Source organism: Macrotis lagotis, chromosome 8 (assembly GCF_037893015.1).
Source record: "Macrotis lagotis isolate mMagLag1 chromosome 8, bilby.v1.9.chrom.fasta, whole genome shotgun sequence".
NCBI lineage: Eukaryota > Metazoa > Chordata > Mammalia > Peramelemorphia > Peramelidae > Macrotis > Macrotis lagotis.
In genome coordinates, this window is record NC_133665.1 from 61,246,344 (window position 1) to 61,269,690 (window position 23,347).

General features: G+C 38.4%; 1 protein-coding gene across 3 annotated transcripts in view; it reads right to left on the minus strand.

Annotated features, from left to right (window-relative positions):
- The window catches only part of SBK1 (SH3 domain binding kinase 1), a 113,952-nt gene that overhangs the window by 7,768 nt on the left and 82,837 nt on the right, over positions 1-23,347 (minus strand). For 2 of the 3 annotated variants that reach the window (XM_074197374.1, XM_074197372.1), the window contains exons 2-3: positions 711-922; positions 149-351 (exon numbers count right to left, since the gene is read on the minus strand). In XM_074197374.1, coding sequence (XP_074053475.1) covers positions 149-351; positions 711-915 — 408 coding nt within the window. In that variant the 5' untranslated portion in view covers positions 916-922. Of the gene's footprint in view, positions 1-148; positions 352-710; positions 923-3,316; positions 3,726-23,347 lie in introns of those variants that run through there. The other variant, XM_074197375.1, reaches the window with a different exon arrangement.

A 23,347-nucleotide genomic window follows, 5' to 3' on the forward strand; every position in this document is an offset into this window, starting at 1 on the left:
AGAGCCCTAGGCCCTCCTTGAGGAGGAGAGGTGGAGAATATGGAAGATAGAACAGGTTGGGCTGATGTGTTTTAGAGGGGAGAAGAACATGTCCCTCCTGGTGTTGGCTCTAGGGGGAAGAGGCAGCAAGCTAGGATGTGGGGGATACCTGAGGTGGGATGATGTCGAAAAGGTCCCCACCAGGAGCATACTCCTGTGCAAAGACGTAGCAGTCCTCGGTCTCAAACACCACATCAAAGACCTTGATGATGAAAGGGCTGGAGGAGAGCGTATTGGTGATGCTGACTTCCCGAAGGAAATTCTTCAATTTTGTCTTGCTTTTATTCACAAACTTCAGAGCCATCTTAGTCCCTGTAAGGGAGATAATGCTGTGAGGGTGTGTATATGTGCGTGTGCGTGTGTGTGTGTGGGTGCATGTGTATATCTGTTGGTGCCAATGGCCTACCCCTTTTCCTTCATCTTCCTCTTGTTTCCCACTCTTCCAATCTTTCCTGGGTGATGCCCTTGCTGGAGGCAGTCCCCTACCTCCATGGGTATATGTAAAGTATGCCTCCCACACCTGTGTATGTGCTGGCACATATAGACCACATATGCAGGTCAGTCCAGGTATATAGATTATATATCTGTGTGTGTAAAATCTACACAAGTGGAGGTTATTCCTATTGCTCCTGTGGACCCCATCTAGGGATTTGGGTCATCCTGGAACCCACCTGTGCTCTTGTGGGATACCAGATCCACCTTGCCGTAGGTGCCTTTGCCCAGCTCCCGGATGAGGTCATAGTGCTTGCTGACATCTGTGCCCGAGAGTGTGCGGATGGTGAGGGCCTGCATATCCTCAGTGAGGAGGGGCACACCACTGCTGCTGCAGCAGGCCAGGGCACGGGGGGGCTCCTGCTCTGGGCAGCCGCCACTCATCTTCTCTCTGCATGGAGAGGAGAGAGAACACATGGTGAGGGTGGAGGGGGGTGGTTGAGGGTGCAGCTGTTGGTCAGTGGAGGTTCTACCAAGGAGCTCTGAGACACAGCAGCAAGAGAACTGGATCTAGAGTCCCAAAACATAGGTTCAAATTCTGCCTTGAACACCACCTGTGTAACCTTGTTTAAGTCATTAGTCACTCTGGACCTCAGTTTCTTCATTTGTAAAATGAAGGGGTTAAACTAGATGACTTCTGAGATTTCTTCTAGCTCTAAATGTATAATCCATAGCTCTAAAAGTCCATGATCCCATTCTTGTTTTTTTCCTAGCTACACCACATGTATTGGAAAGAGTGGCAGACAATATTGCTGATGTTAATATGGAAATATTCTGTTTAGTCCTTTCAGTCAAATCTGACTCTTCGTGAACCCATTTGGAGTTTTTTTTTTTACAAAGATACTGGAGTGATTTGCCATTTCCTTCTCCTCCTGTCTTCTTTCTTCAGCTCATTTATGATGAGGAAACTAATGCAAAGAGGGTTAAGTGACTTTTCCAGGGTCACATAGTGTCTGAGGCCAGATTTGGACTCAGGAAGAGGAGTCTTTCTTGATTCCAGACCCAGTGCTCTATCCACCTAGCTACTCCCTATGGAAACATAGGATGGGATATATGTACTACTACAATGAGTGGCAATTCAGGGCTATTTGTATATTTGAAGGGAAATTTATTCCACTGTGTGCATGATTTTGTACTTTGGGGGATACCATGTGTGCCTAATTCTGTATGTGAATTCAACAATACCACTAGTCCCAAAGGGCAGACTGGGGTATAGAGAGACCAGGTTCCAAGTCATTGATCCAGGTTGCTTGCCTTCTGTGGGCCTAGACTCATCACAAATTTGAGCCTGAGATGAAAGTGGGGTCCTGGTGGGTCTTGAAACAACTCTCTGGTCACTGTACTGGGGAAGCAGGGGCGAGGACCTTAATACAAGCAAGCCACTAGGGGGCAACAAGTATCTTTCTGAGAAAGAGAGAGAGAGAGAGAGAGAGAGAGAGAGAGAGAGAGAGAGAGACAGAGACAGAGACAGAGACAGAGACAGACAGAGACAGAGACAGACAGAAAGAGAAACAGAAAGCCTGAGATCCAGAGAAAGAGACAGAGAGCAAGAGACACAGAGAGAGAGACACAGCGAGGTAGAGATAACCAGAGACATAGACATAGCCAGAAACACATACACACAGAGACAGACAGAGAGAGCAAGAGACAGAGACAGGCAAAGAGAGACAGAGACAGAGAGAGACAGAAAGACACATACACACAGAGATAGAGACACAGAGAGACAGAGATAGAGAGATGGAGAGAGACGGAGAGAAAGAAACAGAGAGAGAGAGAGAGAGAGAAATGGAGAGAGACAGAGAGAGCAAGAGAGACAGACAGAGACCCACACAGAAAGAGACAGAGAGAGGTAGAGATAACCAGAGACATAGACATACAGAGACAGAGAAAGAAAGAAAGAGACAGAAACACATACACACAGTGACAGACAGAGAGAGCAAGAGACAGAGACAGGCAAAGAGAAAGAGAGAGACAGACAGAGACAGAGAGAGACAGGAAGACACACACAGAGATAGAGACACAGAAAGAGTCAGAGAGAAACGGAAAGAGGAGAGAGACAGAGAGAGAGAGAGAGAGCGAGAGAAGAAAAGAAAGAGGAGAGAGACAGACAGACAGAACACATGTTCTGGCTACTCCTTGGTCCTTTGGAGACTAGGTGGGCACTCGGCAGAGATTTAGACCCTTATTCAAGGATGAGTTGGCTGATCTGCCACAGGAGGCAGCTACTAGACAAACCCTTAATTTCTTTATACTGGGCTACAGGCAGGGGTATGCTGGCAAATATTTAACAGCCAGCTCTTTGGGAAAAAAATAATTTTTAAATTTAATTAATATTTTTAATATTATACAACAAAATGCTAAATCAAGCCTTAATTTGTAGTATTTGCCATTTCTGAGATATAAATGTTCACACTAGAAATTTAACATTGGGCTTGTGCTGGTTCCAGTTGACTCCTGCACTCTTTGGAGCTCAGGCTTCCTTGAAGGGAAGAGGCAGGCATTGGCTGACCACAGATTAGATGTTTACTGGCCTCTTGGACTTTCTCATTATCAATTGATAAATCAGTGAAAAGAAAACTCAGACGCCATTCTGAACCAGGGAACTAATATCCAAATGTCTGGCTGGGCATCCATAAAGGATGATCTGGGGGGTGTCTCCTTTCCTTGAGGGTTCTTTTCTTGGGTAGAGTCCAGACACTTGGATAATTTCAGAGAAACCATATGGTATAGAACTCCTAAACCTTGTTTAATTTTTCTGTAAAATCAGGAAATAAGACTAGATAACCTTTGAATTCTTTTCCAGCTCTGTTGCTATGATTTGGTTTTGAGTCCCAGGTCAGTTTCTAACTTTGTGATTTCATCCTTCTGAGTCTCAGTTTTCCTCATCTGTAAAAAGGAGATAATATTTGTACAGCTGTCTTCATATAATTTTCTATAAAGCACTTTATAAACTGTGAAAGACTATAGAAAGGGAAGTTAGTATAATTTTAATTCCTGTGAAATACTCCTGGGCGTGGTACCAGAGACATAATAGTGTGTCTGGTACCCAGAGAAATGGGGCTGAGAATTTCAGGCTTGTTTCTGGCCATTGGTGTGTATAGACAGTGCGCTGGGTTCTGTCCCTAATAAATCATCATTGTTCCTCAGACCCCTGGGGAATCAGTCATTGCTTTCAGATCCCTGACCCCCATTCCACTGCCCCCAGAGCAGAAGTGATCTCTGAGCCATGCTGTGTGGTACAAGCTCCTAGCCTCCCACTCAATGGCCTCCCCCTACCCCACCCCCATCCATTCCACAAAAGGGCCTCATAGAGCAGACAACAACCCGCCAGGGTCTCTTTGTCTGGGGTCTCTTTGTTTGGCCTCTGAGAACAGATAGTCTGACCCTATCAGAAAAGCCATGCCTCCTCCTCCTCCTCCTCCTCCTCCTCCTCCTCCTCCTCCTCCTCCTCCCCACCCCTCCTCCCCCTCGGAGTCCAGCTCTGAAGCCATAACAGTCCTCTGTCCTGCATACAGAGACCAATCTAGCTCTCCGGACTGGAGACAAGTTCTTGTAGGGGAATCACAGCATTTCGAGCCACTCTGCTAAATCAAGCCTTCTACTTTACAGATAAAGAGACTAAGACTCAAAGACGGAAATGATTTACCCAAGATCATACATAGCAGCAGAGATAGGATTTGAACCCAGCTCTTCTGACTCCAAATCTCATCTACTATTCTAATATAACATGTAACCAAGGCTCAATTCTGGCCTAGTTTTGAAATTTCATACAGAACTGTCATTCCCTAGGACCCTTCCCCTCCCTACCTCCTACTCACCCACTCAGAACAAAGGACACAGCAGCAATTACTAAACAGTCCTATCCTTGTAACTGGGGAGAGGGAAAGGACACGTGGGAAGGAAGTACATTTTAACGGGTCTATAAAACTTTGACTACCAGAGGTTTTTGCTTCTTAAGACATTCAAGCTTTAAAAACCACCACCTCCTCCTTGCATCCTGTTTCCTTTGCCTTGTATTTTGAGACTCTCAAAGCTCCTCGGAGACAGTGCATTGCAACAAGGTTCAGAGTACACAATTTGAGGGATGCTTGTCCTAGGTTTGTGAAACTGATATAAATCTAATTTCTAACTGCTTTGATATCCCTTACAAACAGCTTCTGCCTGAACACTTCCCGAGATGGGGAGCTCACCACTTTATTCTCGTCATTGTGACCTACTTACTTGTTAAGACACTCATTGCATTGTAAGCCACATTCTCTCTCCTTGTCTTTTTTTTTTTTAGTTTTTTTTTGTAAGGCAGTGGGGTTAAGTGACTTGCCCAAGGTAATTAGTAAGTGTCTGAGGTCGGATTTGAACTTAGGTTCTTCTGACTCCAGGGCCAGTGCTCTATCCATTGCACCACCTAGCTGCCCTTCTTTCTCTCCTCTTCTAATATAATTTCATTCAGAGACAATGGAAGGAACATAAAATCTAGAACTGAAAGCTAATTTATAGATCAATTAGTCTAAATTCCCTTATTTTACAGGTAGAGAGAAAGGTCTATTTTATTTTCATTAATTTATTTTCCAATTGATATTTTATTTTATTATTTAATTACATGTTATGAATGTTTTTTCAACATTCATCCACATGCAAATGCATATTTTAAGTTACATGATTTCCTTCCACCTTCCCCTCCCTTTAGTGTCAAATTGTACATATACATTTATGTTTAACATGTTTACAGATTAGTCAAAGTGAGACTGGTGACAGCACAGCACCCCCTCACTCAAATCCAACTCATGTCATGGCATCACCTCCCTGATGTCATGATCTTTTCTGAGAATGAAGGACAACCATCATCACTATAGAAATGTTAAACCCAATTGTACATGAACAACCAATCATCAGATTGCTCACTGCCATGGGGAGGGAGGAGGGAAAGGAGGGAGGTAGAAAAATGTGGAACTCTCAAAAAGTTTGTAAAAGAATGAATGTTGAAAACTATCTTTGTATGTAATTGGAAAAAAAAACTAATTTAAAAAACCTGTATATATGTTCCAACTATCCACCACTTCCATCTCTCCTCACACAAAGAAGTAATTTTGATGCAGAAGTCTCTTGGTCAAGGCTACACCAGTAAAGTGGTAAAGGAAGCGACCCAAATTCTGTACCAGAATCCATTGCCCTCTGCTGCCTACACTCAGCACTTGAGAGTCAAACTGACAGACCATCTCTACAAACCCTTTCACCATTTGGCTGTCTTGTCTATGAGTCTTAGCCAGACTCATAGAAATAAACATGAAGACAGGTCCCCACAGGAGACTGATGTCCCCTGGGGCAACAGACACAAAACCCTCCTCCTAATCCAATGCTGCTCTGAGCCCAAGTCCCACAGACCTGGTTAGGGAGAGCTGACAGGAGACGCGCTTATCTCAGTATGTGCCTATGTTTACAATGTGAATCCCTCCTGACCCACTTTCAGAAACCTGTGCGGACCTCCCATCCCAGAGAGCTCTCAGGAGCTGTTGCTTCAGGGCTGACATGTGTGTACACCATCCATGAGCCTCTGTATATGTGTGTGTGTGTGCATGCATGGATAAACACACATGTGGAGACAGGGGTGGGGGAGCACCACCTGTCCTTGGAGAGAGAGAGAAAGAGAGAGAGACAGAGGGTGAACCAGACTTTGTTCTTCATTTGTATCTATTTTGGTTTCTTACTTCAGCTCTGTTTTTCACCAATGCGGGGCACAACCTCTTTGCTACAAGATTCTGACTGCTTGCTTGATCTCACTCTTCTATATAGATGCAGATATGTTAACCTCATACAGTCTAGAGAAATCATTCTTCCCATTGGCTTTTCTGAATGTCAGCCCCTCATGTTCCATCCAGTCCCTGGACCCAGCCCCTGTACAAGGCTACTGCCATGGTATCCGATACCACTTTAGATGGGATACTCTCCTATGTGCTTTCAGGACAATGTAGGTGGACTGAATCCTTATGAACTTGGTTCTTTTGTTCCCATCACTTCCTCTCTAGAGAATTAAATGGGCACAAATGCATGCATTATATTCTACAAAACTCTGACTGAATTGGCAAAGATGAGAAAAGATGGAAATTGTCAATGTTGAAGTAGCTGCAGAGAGAGACAGGCTCACTAATAGACTGTGGGTGGAGTTTTGAATTGGTTCAACCATTCTGGAAACAATTTGGAATAATGCTGAGACCTGACAAAAATATCTGTAAATTTTGGCCTAGAGATCCCACAGCTAGACATATTCCAAAATATTGAGGGAAACTTTTTTCTTCTTCTTGATAGCAAAGAAATGGAAACAAAGTAAATGGTCACAGATCAGGAAATGGCTAAACAGTGATACACGAATTTAATGGAATATTACTGTGCTGAAAAGAAATGATAAATGTGAAGAATTCATGGAAGCCTGGGGAAAAATAATCTGCAAAGTGAAGTAAGCACAACCAGAGAAACAATATGTATCTCAATGATTACATCAATGGAAATAAAAAGAATAAAAAAAGGGAAACTGAATGCTGTATTGTTATAATGACCAAACTTGAACCCATAGAAGAGTTGAGAAAATGCATCTCCTTTGTGTCATTGCAGAGGTGGGGAACTATGAATGTGAAATACTGTGTATACAGTCAGCCGTTGTCAATGTGCTGATTAGTTCTGTTGAGCTGATTTTTCCTTTTTTTAATTTTTGCTATTTGAGTAAGGAGTAGGGGTACATCAAAGATAGCATTTATACAACATGAAAACTTTATTTCACTGGATTCCTAACAACTCACTCAACATTCAGAAATGAGAGAGATGTTAAATAAGAGAAAAATAAAAATAAAATACAAATGATCTAAAAATGCTGCCTGACTAAAATGCTGGGGAGCAGAGGACCTCATACATGTGAAGTCAAGCAAACTGAATGATAATCTCAGTCAGAAGGGACTTGGGGCCATCTAAACCAGCTCCAATCTGAACAAAAGCCCTCTACAAGACACCTGACAAGTGATGACCCAAGCCTTATTTCGAGTCTGCTAGTGAAGGGGAGCTCACTCCTTCCCAAAGCAACACATCTGCTTTTGGATAGCTCTAATTGTTCCTTATATCAAGCCTAAAATCTCTCTCCGTGCACCTGCTACTTATTGCTTCTATTCTTTCTCTCTGGGACCAAACAGAACAAATCTAATTCCTCTTCCATATGGCAGGCTGTCAAATACTTGAATCCCACTTTCCTGTTCCCCTTCTCCAGGCTAAACAAATTCTTTCCATAGAATAAGATTTTGAAGTCTTTCACTATCCTAGTTACCATCCTCTGGATTCTCTTAAGCCTATTTTTGTCAATTCTCAATTGTGGTTCCCAGAACCCAAGCTTATGTTCACCACATGTGTGGTCTCACCAGGGGAAAGCAGGGAGGGATGATCTCCTGCCTAGGTCTATGCTCTTCTTCTTTGGACCTTCTTACAATGCTGATTAAGTTTAGGCAGTTTGTTAAAAACCTTACCTCTTTCTTTTAAAAAAAATTTTTTTTTATTAAAAATCCTACTTCTTTCTCAGGTGAATTGCAATCTAACTATGCATCTTACCTCATATTTGAGGACTTGATCACCCTATATCATTCTCCCTCTCCTTTCTCCCAGGAATAATAATAATAGTAATAATATATTATATTAAATTAATATTGTATAATAAAAATAATTATAATAAAGAAAAAAGAATTAAAAGGCTCTAGCAAAACTAACAACATAGTCCTGAATTTTGAGAAGTATTAAGAATTTAAGAAGTATTCCATATCTGTGGATCCTGACTTCTGCGGATCCTGACTTCTGCAAAGGATTAGGGGAAAGGGAAGGTGTGAGAAAAGGATTTTTTTGATGCAGAAGTAAGACTTTATATTTATTATTGCTACATTTCACCTTATTAGATTGAGTTCAATGTTTTAGGTTGTTCATTTCTCTTTGAGTCCTGTTGTCCAAAGTTCTTTGTTTGGTGTTATCTGCATAGTTGATAAACATGCCTCTTATCCACATCACTAAGTAACCCAAGGTCAAGCCTAGAATTCTGGAATGCTTTTTAAAAAAAATTTTTTTTTGGCAAGGTAATGGGGTTAAATGACTTGCCTAAGGTCACACAGCTAAGTAAATATTAAGTGTCTGAGGTAGGCCAGTGCTCTATCCACTGCTCTACCTAGCTGTCCCTGGAGTACTTTTCTAGAAAGGTGAGAAAACCTTTCAAGTGGACATTAAACCATTAATGATTATTCTTTGGATCTAGTCATTCAACCAACTTAGAATTCACCTAATTCACCTTATTCTTCAGCTTTTAACCAAGAATGAGTTGCTGTTTTTCTTTTAAAGTGTTACCAGAAGTATTGCTTTTATTGTTTTTCTTAATTAAAGTCAGATATCAACTTTGTAGGTGTGTATGAATTTTAGATTTATATTGCCTAATGTATTACTATTATTATTATTAATTATTTTCAATTTTTTTGAAGGAAAACTTCATTGAGAATCATGGTGCTGTGGTAATGGTTGAATATCTGTTTTTTTTAAACATTAAATGAATAAATTAAAAACTGTCTATTGCTCAGCTTTCCTTTTTTTCTTTTTTACAAAGATAGCATGAGACTATCTAATTCTTTATAGCAATCTAGGTAAGCTTTGATTAAACTAACAAAGGAAATATCCTTAGTCTAGAATGGGTTGTTCTTGATAAAACAACACTGACTTTATGTGGTTCCTTTTCTAGAGTTTCACTAAGCGTCCCTTTAAATGACAGATTTGATAATATTGTTCCAAGAATCAAAGTCAAGGTCACTGGCCTAAAATCAGCAGGATCTACTCTCTTCCCTTTTTCAAAATGTGGTATAGCACTCGCCCTACTGCATTCCTCTGGAGATCTCTTTTCTTTTCTGAGATCTTTCAAAAATCACCAACAGTGGCTCAACAATAGCTTTTGCCAGTTCTTCGTACTCTGGGAAACAGTTCATCTGGGCCTGCTGATTTGAACTCATCATGGACAGATTCACTGTAAAATGTGGAAAATCTATGAAATAATGAAAGGTGAAATGAGCAGAACCAAGAGAATGTCATATAGAGTAACAGCAATATTGTTTGAATAATAATTGTGAATTATTAAGTCATTCTGAGTATTATAAATACTCAAATCAACTATAAAGAATAATACTATCTAACTCCAGTGAGAGAACTGATAAATACAAGTATTCATAGTAGGTTTTATATATATATTCACATATACATAAATTTATACATATGAATAAATGTATATATACATACATAAATGCATGTATATGATATGTGTGTCTATATATACTTACACATCTGTCTTAAATGGTAGTCTTTACTAATGTGAGGTAGGGAGAGAGGGAGATAGTTCAGAACTTAAATGAGACAAAAATACATTAAATTAAAATAAAACATTGTAATTGGGGAAAATAATAGCATCTGCCTCCCAGGGTTGTTGTATGAATGAAGTGAGATATTTGTAAATTGCTTAGCACATAGTAAAATGATTAAGTGGAAGATGCTTCTTCCCCTTGTTCCTTTTCATTAATTATCTTTCAATTCATGATTAGTCATTTTTCTTTTTCTCTAGTCCCTATCAGAGAAAAAAATATAAAATAAAAGCTGGTCCTATTCCACCTTCTCCAATGCCCATGTTCTTTTCCCCATCCATTCCCCAATTGAAGTCCTTTGGTCCTCTTCTTTATCTCACTAAAGTTAAACAAAGGAACAAATAAATTCATCCAAAAGAAACAAACTAAAACCTTTGGTTGCCCTAAGCTTCCCTGATTACCTCAGTTTATTATGAGATTTAGTACTTCTAACACAATTCCTATGGAATCAATGTCACACATTCCTCTGTTTTCCATTACCTCCTCTTTTATTGTACAAGTCTTTTTTAAAAAAAATCTAAGTTGGTTAATGGATTCTTTCTGTATCCACATTGACTCTCATTTTTTCTTTCTCACCAGAATTGCTATTCCTTGTATAATCAAGATTCATTAAGAGTTTTTTTATACTTTCTAGGCTGACTTTCTTGGAAAATGTTAATTCATGACTAAACTTTCTTTTCCTTCTCCTTTATAGATTCTAAGATGAAATGGGCATTTCCCCCTAACATTCCCATCTTTCTACCTCAACTAAAATTTCTTCCTTGATGAGAATCAGAGCAAGAATAGCAATTTTCCTCATTGATTTCTCCACCTTTTTGAAGGATGAAATTATTATTAAGGCAAGTTAGTACATTATTACCTGCTCTGCTATTGGCAGAAAGAGACCTTTAACTCTCTCTTCTGCCCAGTAGAAGAGTCAGAGGTTCTCAACAAATTTGCCAAGGAGTTTGGGGCTTAGCTGACATGATGGTCAAAACTTGGGTGTTTATCTGCTGTAACTTTTCCCCTTAAGATCTATGTCCTCCAACCTTTCTGGAGAGCAATTTGGAATTACACCCAAAGGGCAATAAAAATGTGCATTCCCTTTGATCCAGCAATGCCACTATTGGGTATATACCTTGAAGAGATCCTGCAAAAAGGTAAAAACATCACTTGTACAAAACTATTCATAGCAGCTCTATTTGTGGTGGCAAAGAATTGGAAATTGAGTGAATGTCCATCAAATGGGGAATGGCTGGATAAATTGTGGTATATGTACGTTATGGAACACTATTGTTCTAATAGAAACCAGGAGGGATGGGAATTCAGAGAAGCCTAGAAGGATTTGAATGAACTTATGCTGAGCGAGATGAGCAGAAGAACACTGAACACCATAACAGCAGCATGGGGGTGATGATCAATCTTAATGGACTTGCTCATTTCATCAGTGCAACAATCAGGGACAATTTTAGGATATCTGCAATGGAGAATACCATCACTATCCAAAGAAAGCATTGTGGAGTTTAAACAAAGGCCAAAAACTATTACCTTTAATTTTAAAAAAGTTATCTTATGTAATCTTGCTATCTTATATTTTATTTTTTCCTATAGGATATGATTTCTTTCTCAAAACATTCAATTTTGATCAATGTTCAGCATGGAAACAATGTAAAGACCATCAAATTTGCCTTCTGTGGGGGGTAGGAGGAGGGAAGATTAGGTGAAAAATTGTAAAATTCAATAAAAATAAAAATAAAAATAAAGAAGAAAAAGATCTCTGTCCTCTTTCATTAAGAAAGGTAATGGGTTAATCATACAAATTGTTTTGTTGTTGATGTTTGTTCCTCATTCTCAGAGGACATCAGGGAGGTGATGCCATGACATGCATGTGATTGGATTTGAGTGAGGGGGTGTTGTGCTATGTTAACAGCCTCATTTTCTTCTATGGAGTCATCTGAGTTCAGTGGTCAGAGATGATCAGGATGACTAGTAAATGTCAAGAATCTGAAGTCACATTTGAACTCATGTCCTCTGAACTCCAGGGCTGGTCCTGTAAGTACTGCATAACTTAGCTGCATACCAACTATGCACCACTTAATTGTATATCAGCTATGCCTTCTGGGCAAGAAAATGCCTTAATCTAATTAAAACGAACCCATCACACTAATGTATTTTTGGTGGAACTCTGACTTGGACTAACTATTCTAAAAAATGATCTGTAGCAAACTGACTAATATATTTAAACTCAGGGTCAAATGTTGACCCATGATTCTAGTACTGGACAAATACCTTAATGAGGCCCAAAATATACCAAAATATTCATAGAGGCCTTTTATTTCATAACAAAGTACTGGAATTAGAATGGGTGTTCTTCAACTGGGAAATGGATGGACTGTGGTACACGAATATCATAGATATTGGTGTGCAGTAAATGATGAATAGGAATTCAGAGAAATATAGGAAGACCTTTATAGACTGATAAATATGGATTGTAGCGAAGCAAGCAGAATCAGAGGAATATAGATAGTAATGACAATAATATAAGTTAAAACCATATTACAAGGACAATAAAGCACTGAGTGTATGTAATAAACAATCTTGGTTTTTCAAAGCACAGATAATGAAACATATTTTCCTTCTCTCGGGAAGCTGGGAGACACACAGGGGCAGAATGTCACATACATTGTTCAGACTGAATCACTGTATTGATTGCTTTGGCTTAACTGCTATTCTATTTTCCAAGGCAGGATTTAGTTCTGGGGGGGGGAGAGGAGTTGTGTGGGCAACTATACCTAGGACTTACTGTGATATGGAAAAAAGGTGTTTATGAATTTCATTTAAAAAAAAACAAAGATTAAATCTGTCATCCTTCCAAGTACAGGTAGAAGGATGGGGGGGGGGGGGGGCGCGTTCCCTCTACTCTTTCCATATTGACCTGTCAATCCAAATTGCATACCTCCAGATAGTAACTTCACTTTCTAAGGAGAAATGTAGTTTTGCTTTAGGGTCTCTTCTTCAATAATCCTATATAGGAATAGACTAGAAAGTTTAGGAAGGTGATAGGAGGAACATTTTGGATACCTTAGTGGGCTATAAACTATTTGAAAAATCAAGAAAGAAGGCAAATCTGGTGTTGAGTCCAAGACCAATGACAAAGCTGAGAAAGAAAACTACAGACCAGTATTATTGAATTCCTTCAGACCTCTCTTCCTTAGGGTATGTCTCTTCCACTCACCAGGCATATCTATCCTAAAAGATTTCTCGAGAGTAAGGGTTCACCACTAACGTCATTGATTCCAGGAGTGATCTCTACCTATCCTAAAGAGATGATCATGACCCAGCAGCGCACGAGGGCTTATTAGAATCCTACATAGGAAAGGACTGGGACAAGAACAGATTGGGCTTCAGAGTTGCCCTGGTTGGGGTGGGGAGAAAGGGGCCTACCCTCTAAGAGAATGGATCCACTGATGATTTCCAATAAGGAATCAGGTGTTAACAGATCAGAGGAAATTCAACTATGAAATCTCCAGTGGGTTCTCTTTTCTATCTTGATTGTTCCTTTGCTCTCTCTCCTCAGGAGTGGGGCCCACTCTGATGAGTTCACTAAGTGCTAAATGAGTACAATATAAGGTGTTATTATTACTTTTTTAAGCGTTAAAAGCCTATAGTCTTCTAACATCAGCAGTTAATAGCTTTCTCTAGCTATGAGGTGTGTGTGTGTGTGTGTGTGTGTGTGTGTGTGTGGTGTGTGTGAAACAGGGTGGTGGTGCTATTTCACCTGTTTCTGTACCTTCCTGTAACGATTATTCTCTATATATTTGGAAAGCTACTCCCCCCCCTTTTTTTGGTTCTGGCTTTCTTGATCTTGACCCTATAAGCACAGGCTGATTCCTCGTTTCCTGGGCGACCTGGTTTGATTCCCACACGCTTTTGCATTCCTATTGCTGTTTCACATTCTCTAAGATACCAGACTTCAGCCTGTGCTTCCCAGTTGGATTTCTTTTCTCTGCCCCAGGGTAATCAATCAGCCTTTTGGCTCTTGGGAGGATTTCCTCAAAGATCATCCAGATTTCTAGGACTTCTTTCATTTTTTTCCTATGTTCCATAGCTTTTTTTTTTTTCATTCTTGCCCTGTCTATTGAAATTGGCTTTCCTAAAACCCATCATCTGATTTTTTTTTTCCTGATTTTCAAAATTTTCCTCTTTGGGGGTTGCCCTTTCCTCTGTCTATGGTCATTTTCTTTAGGAAAGCAACAATGCAGTACAATGAATGTATAGAGCCCTGAGCCAGTAGTCAGAAGATGCAACTCTGTTACTAATTTCCTTTGTGTCTTGGAATCAAGGAGGTTGGATTAGATTACCAGTTGTTAACCTTTTTGTGGGTCCTGAAGTCCTTTAGCAGTCCGATGAACTCTATAGACCCTTTCCCAGAATTATATTTTTGAATGCCTAAATAAAATACATAAGGTTACAAAAGAAACCAATTATATTGAAATAGTTACCCAAATAAAACCAAAAACAGGTTCTTGACAATTAAATCATGTCTTGACAGCAAGAACCAGCTTCCTATTTTGTCTTGAATTCAGTCAGCAGTGCTTTATACACACTTTTTTTTTGCAAGGCATTTAAATCATATTCATATCCCAGGAGAATTTTGAGCCCACTTTACTAATTTAACCTTATCTTACTGGAGTTTCCATTTGCTAATATTCTACAACAGTTAGATGCAGCTATTCACTATCCTTCAAACATAATTCACTACTACGCTGCCTTATCTGCCTTTAAAGATTTAGCTTGCCTCACTTTTTCCCCCTTTTTTCCACCCTTATTTTCTTCATATATAAGGCTAATCAGGAAGGGAATAGTTGAGGGAAATTGAATTAGCTAAGGTCCTCTGCCTGGAAGTCTCCCCTGATTTTCCTAGCCCACAGTGAACTCTCTTACATCTTAAATCCTATTTAGATTTTTGTTTTGTTTTGATTTATTTACAAATTGAAGTTTGTATGTCTATTAGTGCCATTTTACCAACAGTATGTACTCACATCATGTCTCTTAGTGTCACATTTTTGGTAATTCTCGTAATATTTCAAACCTTTTCATTATTATTAAATTCATTATGGTGACTTGTGGTCAGTGATAGTTGATGTTAATTGTGATTGTTTTGGAGTGCCATGAACTATTCCTATATAAGATGGCAAATTTAATAGATATATGTGGTATATGTTCTGACTGCTCCACTCTCCTTAGCCTCCTTATTCTTTGAGTCACAAAATATTGCAGAATTTTACATAAACTTGGTTAATAAAGCAATGACAGAGTTTGAGAGGATTGACTACAATTTTGAAAATTCTACTGTGGGTAAAATGCTATGAAACAGCATTGCATGCTACAGAGAAGTCTTTCGTCAATCAAGGCGGCAAACGTCATTGTTGTCTTATTTTAAGAAATTGCCAAAGGCACCCTAACCTTCAGCACCCATCACCTTGATCAGTCAGCAGCCATCAACAATGAGGCAAGACCTTCCTCCAGCAAAAAGATTATTAAATAAGAAAGGCTCAGAAAAGAGTTAGTATTTTTTTAGTAATATTTTCAAGAATAAAAAGGTATATATATTGGATTTTTTAAGACATAAAACTATTGCACATTTAATAGGCTACAGTAAGTGTAAACATAACTTTTATATGCAAAGAGAAACCAAGAAATTCATATGACTTGCTTGATTAATATTCTAGTGGTCTAGAACTGAACCCACACTATCTCTGAGTTGTGCCTGTATATGGTCATTTGGTACTAAGCATGGAGAAAAGCAATGTGGTAGAGTGGAAAGAGTGAAGGACCTATAATCAGAAGACCTAGTTTGGATCCTGGTTCTGCTTTTTCTAAACTCTTTGACTTTGGGTACATTTCTTAACCTTTCTGATTCTTAGTTTCCTCATCTATAAAATGAAGAAAATAAAGACTTGGCCTCCATGACAGAGCTGTGAGGGAAGTTCTTTGTAAAAAGAAATGGGGCAGGGGTGGCTAGGTGGCAGAGTGGATAAAGCACTGGCCCTGGAGTCAGAAGTACCTGGGTTCAAATTCCGTCTCCAGACACTTAATAATTACCTAGCTGCGTGGCCTTGGGCAAGCCACTTAACCCCATTTGCTTTACAAAAACCTAAAGAAAAAAAAGAAAGAAAGAAATGGGGTGGCTAGGTGGAACAGTGGATAGAGTACTGGCCCTGGAGTCAGGAGTACCTGAGTTCAAATCCAGCCTCAGACACTTAATAATTACTTATCTGTGTGGCCTTGGGCAAGTCACTTAACACCATTTGCCTTGCAAAAAAAAAAAGAAATGTAAATTACTGTTGTATCCTTTTAAAAAATTATATTTAACAAACATAAATTGTATACTGTGCAAAATAATGAGGATACAAAGACAAAAACAAAGTGGTGTATGAACATAGAAAGCTTAGATTCTACTGATGTATACAGTTAAATAAATGCATGACAAGGATTGAGGGAAAGAGAAAATTAATAACCAGGGGAATCAGGAATAGTCTTCCTTTAAGATGTGGTACCTGACCTGAGCCATGAAGGAAGATAACACATTCTAAAGGGCAAAGAATTGGGCAAGTCACTCTTCTGGCCTCAGTTTTCTCCTTTGTAAAATAACAGGGTTAAACTAGATCACTTCTATGAGACCTTCAAGTTCTAAATCTATAATTCTATTGGGAAGTTTATATTTAATCCTAGTGATAACAAGGAATCATTAAGATTTTTGATCATGGGAGTGTCTAGTGCTGCCACCATCATCATTATCATCATCACCACCTCAACAAAAACAATAACAATATTTATATAGTGCTTACTATGTGTCAATGCTTTGCCTTTATTATCTCAACATCCCTGGGAGGTAGGTGGAGCTATTATCACCATTTTAACAGATGAGAAAACTTGGGCAAACAGAAGTTAAGTGATTTATTTAGGGTCACACAACTAGTAAGTGTCTGAAGCCAAATTTGCTCAGGTTCTCCAACTCCAGATCTGGCACTTTATCCATTGTGCCAAAGGGCTGTTCCTAAGGAATATTATTTTAGCAGATGTATGAAGGAGGACGGAGTAAAAAGAAAGGAATGGAGTGAGAACAATTCTAAGGCTATTGCAGTAGTTCAGGCAAGAGGAGATATGATCTTCCATGAAGGGGGGACAAAAGGGATGGTTGCAAGAGTCAATGTGATAGGTACACATGATTGTATACAGGTAGTAGGAGAGCTAGAAGAATCAAAAATAACCCAGAAGGTAAAAACTTGGCAAAATGGAAAGACTGTAGAACCCTCAACAAAAATGGAGATTTTTGGAGAAGAGATTAAGAAGATTAAGAAGATTTTACACATGTTAAATTTGAGAAATTCATTGACACACAGGTGGAGTTTTCTAGGTGAGAGCTGATGGTAGAATCAATGATTATATACACAAATGTTCAAAGTTTAGAGAAGAAAGAAGTGGAACTAGAAGTCTCATTTAAAAGCACATTTGTTACCTTTTGCTCTTGCTACATGACTGGTCCACCCCCTTTTCCAGTTATGGATATGATTCATCTTTAGAAATAGTTAGTTCTACAGACTATTATAAGACCATATACTTCTTCATTGCCTTTGGGTGACTTGCAAGTTTGATTGCCATATGTAAATTTAGCAGAAGAATAATTGTGTTTTAAAAAAAAGTTTGATCTTTGTTTCAGGGCAAAATTTGGGGTTATTAAAATTACAGCAAAATTTCCCAAATGCAATCTAGCACTCTCTCTTGCTCCTAAAAAATTCTAGGTCCAATATATTGTTCATCTGTAGTGTCCAAAATTATATGCTGATGAACTAGCTCTATGTTTTGTTTTTTGAACAGTCTAGAGGAGGTGTTCTTAATCCACATGGCTTTTCCTTTGTCAATTGTCAAGTCAAATTCCACTGAGTAATTATGGCTCTCATTCTTCAGCAATAATGCAATAAGCACAATGTTATCCACAAATGGGCATCTAGAAGAAAGACTTCAATATCTAAGGAATCCAATTTGAACTTTATTCTGGACATCCTTCATGACAATGACTAATATCATTAGAGAGCATTTATCTAAGTTTTTTTGCCTAATTTGGTATTAGTCATCAGAGGATCATTAAACAAAGTTTTTTTTCTTTTAAGGAATCTTGTGTTGAGGAGATTAAGACTGATCCTGTATCATTTATTTATTGATCTTGCTTACAGTTAATAGATTTGTTCTGTAACTACTTTTGTCCTATAATAGCTTAATTCTTAGTTCAGAATTCAGTTGGTCTGTAATGGGTTAATCAGTGCAAATCAGATCTAATCTTGCCTCAAGGAATTTAGCTGGCCTTGGGGGAGGCATGTGGATATAAGGGAGTCAGATCTAGTTTCTTTATATCACCAAACTATCTTTCAAGGATGTTTTGTTTGCTGTACAAATGGGTTGGTCTGTTATCTTTTGACCTTGTACCAAAACTCAAACAATGAGAGTTTCTTAGGTATAGGGGAAAAAGGAGGGTGTTATTGTTAGCCCCATTACCAAACTTCCAAATACTTCAGCTCTGTAAGTAATCATATTGCCCTCAATCCCATTATGTCATCTACCTAGTTCTCTGTTTTGCATTCCCCAAAACCTATAAAAGGGGGAACTGCCCTTTTGGTCAAGTTCTCTGTCATAAATGGAGGCAATCCATTGATCCATTTGTTGACAGGTAGCATATCCTCACTAATAAATGTTATCTTGCTCAGAGAATTGCCTCAGTTTACTGGTGTTAAATTTCACTTTGGATAAAATAATTTTAATATTAAATGAGAGTCACCTTATTGGAGTGGAGCTTTTAAGGTTAAGCTTTTAACATTTTACTCTCCTGAACAAAATGTTTTGTTCCCTAGTCCTTCAGTGGGATAATATTGTCTTCTCAATACTTTTCAGTCATTTGTGGAATTGTAAATATATGGTCTTTTAGAGTTATCATTTGGAAGAATAAACTTGTTCTCTCTTCATTTCTTCACATATTAATTACATTCAAAAGCTTTAGTAGAGATAGCAAAGTAGCCATGTGAATCAGTAATTAACAATTTCTCAACTGCCTTCTTTTTTGTGTACAATGGCTGGCACATAAAAAGTGCTTAATACATGTTTTTTTCATTCATCCATTTAATCTTTTGTGATATTTTACAAAAGGTTTGTATTTGAACCTGCTATTGACTTTGGCTGCCATATTTTGACCTTTTTTGTGGTGATTGATTTGTATTAATTAAGTTTTCCTAGGAAATGTTGAGAGTCTGTTTCAATGCCTGTTCTTTTATCTTTTTCTTGTTTTTTTTTATCAGTTTAAGTAGGTCTGTTAGAAGCTATTTTATTATCCAGTAAAAGTTTTTCTAATTTTTAAATTCTTTATTGTAATCTAGTATTGACCTTGATCTTTATTCTAAGAGGTTGACTAACTGCTCACAGAGATTTGACTTACAAATGACTTTCTATTGGTAACTAGATGTTTTTAATCTCTTAAAATAAAGTTTTTGCATTCTTATTAGTTGGTTGCCAAGTACACCTCCCTCCTCTCCCCTAGAAGAAAGTATTTGTTATGTTGACATGTAATCTACAAACCTTTGACTTTCAAAATTTTCTTAATCTTGAGTCATATTTTCCAACTTTTTTTTTTGCCAGATTTCCCATGTCTACCTTTTCATTGAAGTATACTAAGATTATAGTATATATTAATTTAATTTGAAGAGTTTCATTGAATCCTTCATAAGAATTTTTCACTATTGCATCCTCTGCAAGAAAAGTTGGTAGATAAGTTGAAGATAATTTCCGGGTGGCCTTTTGGAAAATGTTTATCATGATCACTGCAGATTGAGAAGCCCAAATGTTCCTTGAAATGATGTTTCCTGATACTCTGGACACAAGATAATTCCTTTATTTGGCCTTCCAAAAAGAATTCATGAATCATCTTCCCAATTACCTGAAACCTTCTTTTGTTTCCAGGTTTCATTTATAGTGGGAATGTTAATAGATATGATTGGACACAACTGAAACCACAGAACAGAGCAATGATAATATCAACAGCAGCAACCCTAGGTTTATAAGTGAAGGGGGAAAAAGCCAGTAGATGTTGCTGCAGAGAGTATGAGTCAGTTAGGCAAGAATAAAAAGTTTGAAATGTATCAGTGAAGGCTTAGATGAGATTAGGTAAATTTTAATGAATACAGTTTACAGTGATGTCTTCCAATCATGTTTAACAGTATTGAGATAGCAAAGGAGAATGGTAGAGGTAACCCAGAATTTTGGCAAGGCATAACTGAAAGCAGGACAAGGAATTTGAAGATAGTATAGTGCTGAAGAAAAAAAAATCAATATTGTTCTTTGCATCTAGGCACAAGTCTGCCACAAACAATTTTATTTAAGTTATTTCTAACTGTCCTCTGATATGTCTCTGACACAGCACAATTTTGTGGTAACATTTATAGGAATCTTTCCTATTTACAAGTATTTACATGTGTCTTCCATAACTAAGCTATAAGATTCTCATGATATAATAAGAATAATCTCATCTACAGAGCACTTTACACTTTACAACTTCCAAAAGGTTTCCTCAACCACTATTCCATCTTAGTTCCTTAACTGTAAACAAGGATGATAATAATACCTACCTTTCAGAGTTGTTGAATGGATCAAATGAGGTAATATTTGTAGAGTTTTGCAAACTTTAAAATGCCGAATTAAAACTGGCTACTATTGTTATTGCTTCCACTGATGTGGGTAGTTTGGTGGTACAGTGGGTAGAGGGCTGGGCCTGGAGCTTAGGAAGACTTTTCTTCCTGAGTTCAAATATGGCCTCATTTTCTAGCTGGGCAAGTTATTTAGCATTGTTTTCCTCAGTTTCCTCAGCTGTTATGGAGAAGGAAATAGCAAACCATTCCAGTATTTCTGTCAAGAAAACCCTAACAATGCCACTAAGAGTCGGACTGAAATGACTGAACAACAACAACCACTGATGTGGATTTCTATTTCTCCACTCCCTATTCTTCTTTCATGTTCATCTTCTATAGATCCCCTGTGGAATGTCTACCTGAAGTGCTAGTGACTTTTTATTTACTTACTTTCTTTTCTATTTTGTGTCTATCAGTGAAGCACTCAACTGTCCATCTGTTATCCCCCATTCTGGTACAGACACTATTTTTCAATAAATAGGTTTTCAGGATAATATCCCTTATAGCATTTTTTTGTATGTAGGTCATCCTTGGAAATACTCCTTGTTCCTACCATGGATCTCTCCAAAGTCCTTGGGATCATCTACCCTTTTGACTTTTTGAAGGTTGAGTGGTATTCCAAGATTCCAAACCATCTATCACTAGGAGAACACTAGGAGAATGTTAAATAGTTGCTAGGAATATAGAGATGGAAGGGGAAAAAACTTCAATAGTTTCTGTCTTTAAGGAACTCACACTACTAGTAAGGATGTGACACAAACACAAATAAATAAGCACAAAATATAAGTGTGATAGATATAAATGAGAGAATCAGTCATAGTGGTCCTATTGGCTGTCAAGGGCATCCCCATCCTCCTGGTCACCCAGACTTTAAACCTTGATTCCTCTCTCACTCTCACCCCACATATCCAATCTCTTACCAAATCTTATTTTTTCTACCTTCACACCAGCTCTAATATATGTCCTCTTCTTTCTACTCATAATTACCACACTATATAAGCTCTTTTGCCTCACATTTGCACTATAACAACATCCTTCTGGTTGTGTTTCTACCTGCTTCAAGTCTTTTTCTGCTTCAACCCAACACTCAGCTTCTAAGGTGATTTTTTTTCCTAAAGCACAAATCTGTCTATGGTACCTCTTCTCCCACCTCAACAAACTTTATTGGCTCCATTTTGTTACTCAACAAATGCCATTGGCTCCCTATTACCTCCAGGACACAATAGAAAATTCAATTGGTATTAAAATCCTATTTGACCTGGCCTTTTCCTATTTTTTTCTCTTCGCACAGTCTACAATCCTGCCAAACTGGATACACACCATCTCCAGGCTTCACGCCTTTTCGTTGGTTGTACCTTACTTTTGAAAAGCTCTTCCTCCTCAATCTTCACCTTCATCTCATGTCTTTTCTGAGTTAAGACTCAACTCAAATCCCACCTTCTGCAGGAGATCTTTCCTGACCCCCCCCCTCTCATTGCTAGTAGCTTTTCTTTGGGATATCTTCTAGATTATCTTCTAGTTTCTTGTATGTAGCTAGTTGCATGTTTTCTCCCCTACTAGAATGTAAGTTTCTTGGGGTCAGGACCTGTATTTTTGCTTTTCTTTGTATTGTGATAATAATGTTTTATCCTTCACTCTTATTTTTTTTATTTTTTTATTTTTAGTTTTTTGCAAGGCAAATGGGGTTAAGTGGCTTGCCCAAGGCCACACAGCTAGGTAATTATTAAGTGTCTGAGACGAAATTTGAACCCAGGTACTCCTGACTCCAGGGCTGGTGCTTTATCCACTGCACCACCTAGCTGCCCCTTTATCCTTCATTCTTGAAGAAGGCCATGACATCAAGGTTGATCCCCTGACAAGCACATGAATTGGATTAGTGAGGGGCTGCTGTGCTAAGTCACCAGCCTCACTTTGTCTTCCAGAACCTTTTAGGTCCAGTGGCTAGATATGAATCAGGATGACTGGAGATGGCTCTGGATCTGAGGCAATTAGGGTTAATCGACTTGCCTAAGATCACATAGTTAGTAAATGGCAAGTGTTTGAAGATGAATTCAGACTCCTGTCCTCCTGACTCCAAGCCAGTGCTCTAGCCACTGCACCACCCAGCTGTCCCTTCTTTGTATTGTCAGATCTTATTGAAGTGCCACAAAAAGCATTTAGTAAATTTTAGTTGACTGATCCTAGGATTTAAGGAGGAAGAGATCAATTTCCATTGGGAGGGACCAATAATTTTATTTTATATTTACCTGTGTAAGTCATACCCTCCTACCTCATTCCCCTGCCCTCTCTCTGCCATCATCATGCTTTTCTTTTAACTTTTCTTTAATGTCTTTCCCCATTGGACTGTGAATTCCTTGAATCAGGGACTTTTTTTTTTTTTTTTTTTGGCATTGGCCCAAATATTGAGTGACTGACTGTAAGTGCCTTGAGTAATGTTTGGCATTCAGTAAGGGCTTAATAAATAACTGAAAAGATTCAAGGAAGAAGAGATTCAAACTTCCAGTTGGAGGGTTGCTTAAGTAGTGAAAGGCTAGATGAAGGAATTGTAAAAGAGGCGCAAATATTTCTGCTTTCTTCCTGTACTACCATCTATGATTACTGACTTATTTTCTTTCACATTAAGACTTGCAAAAGCATAACCGTAGGGCAGGAAGCAACCTTAGAATGCTAACACTTGAAAGAACATTAAAATTA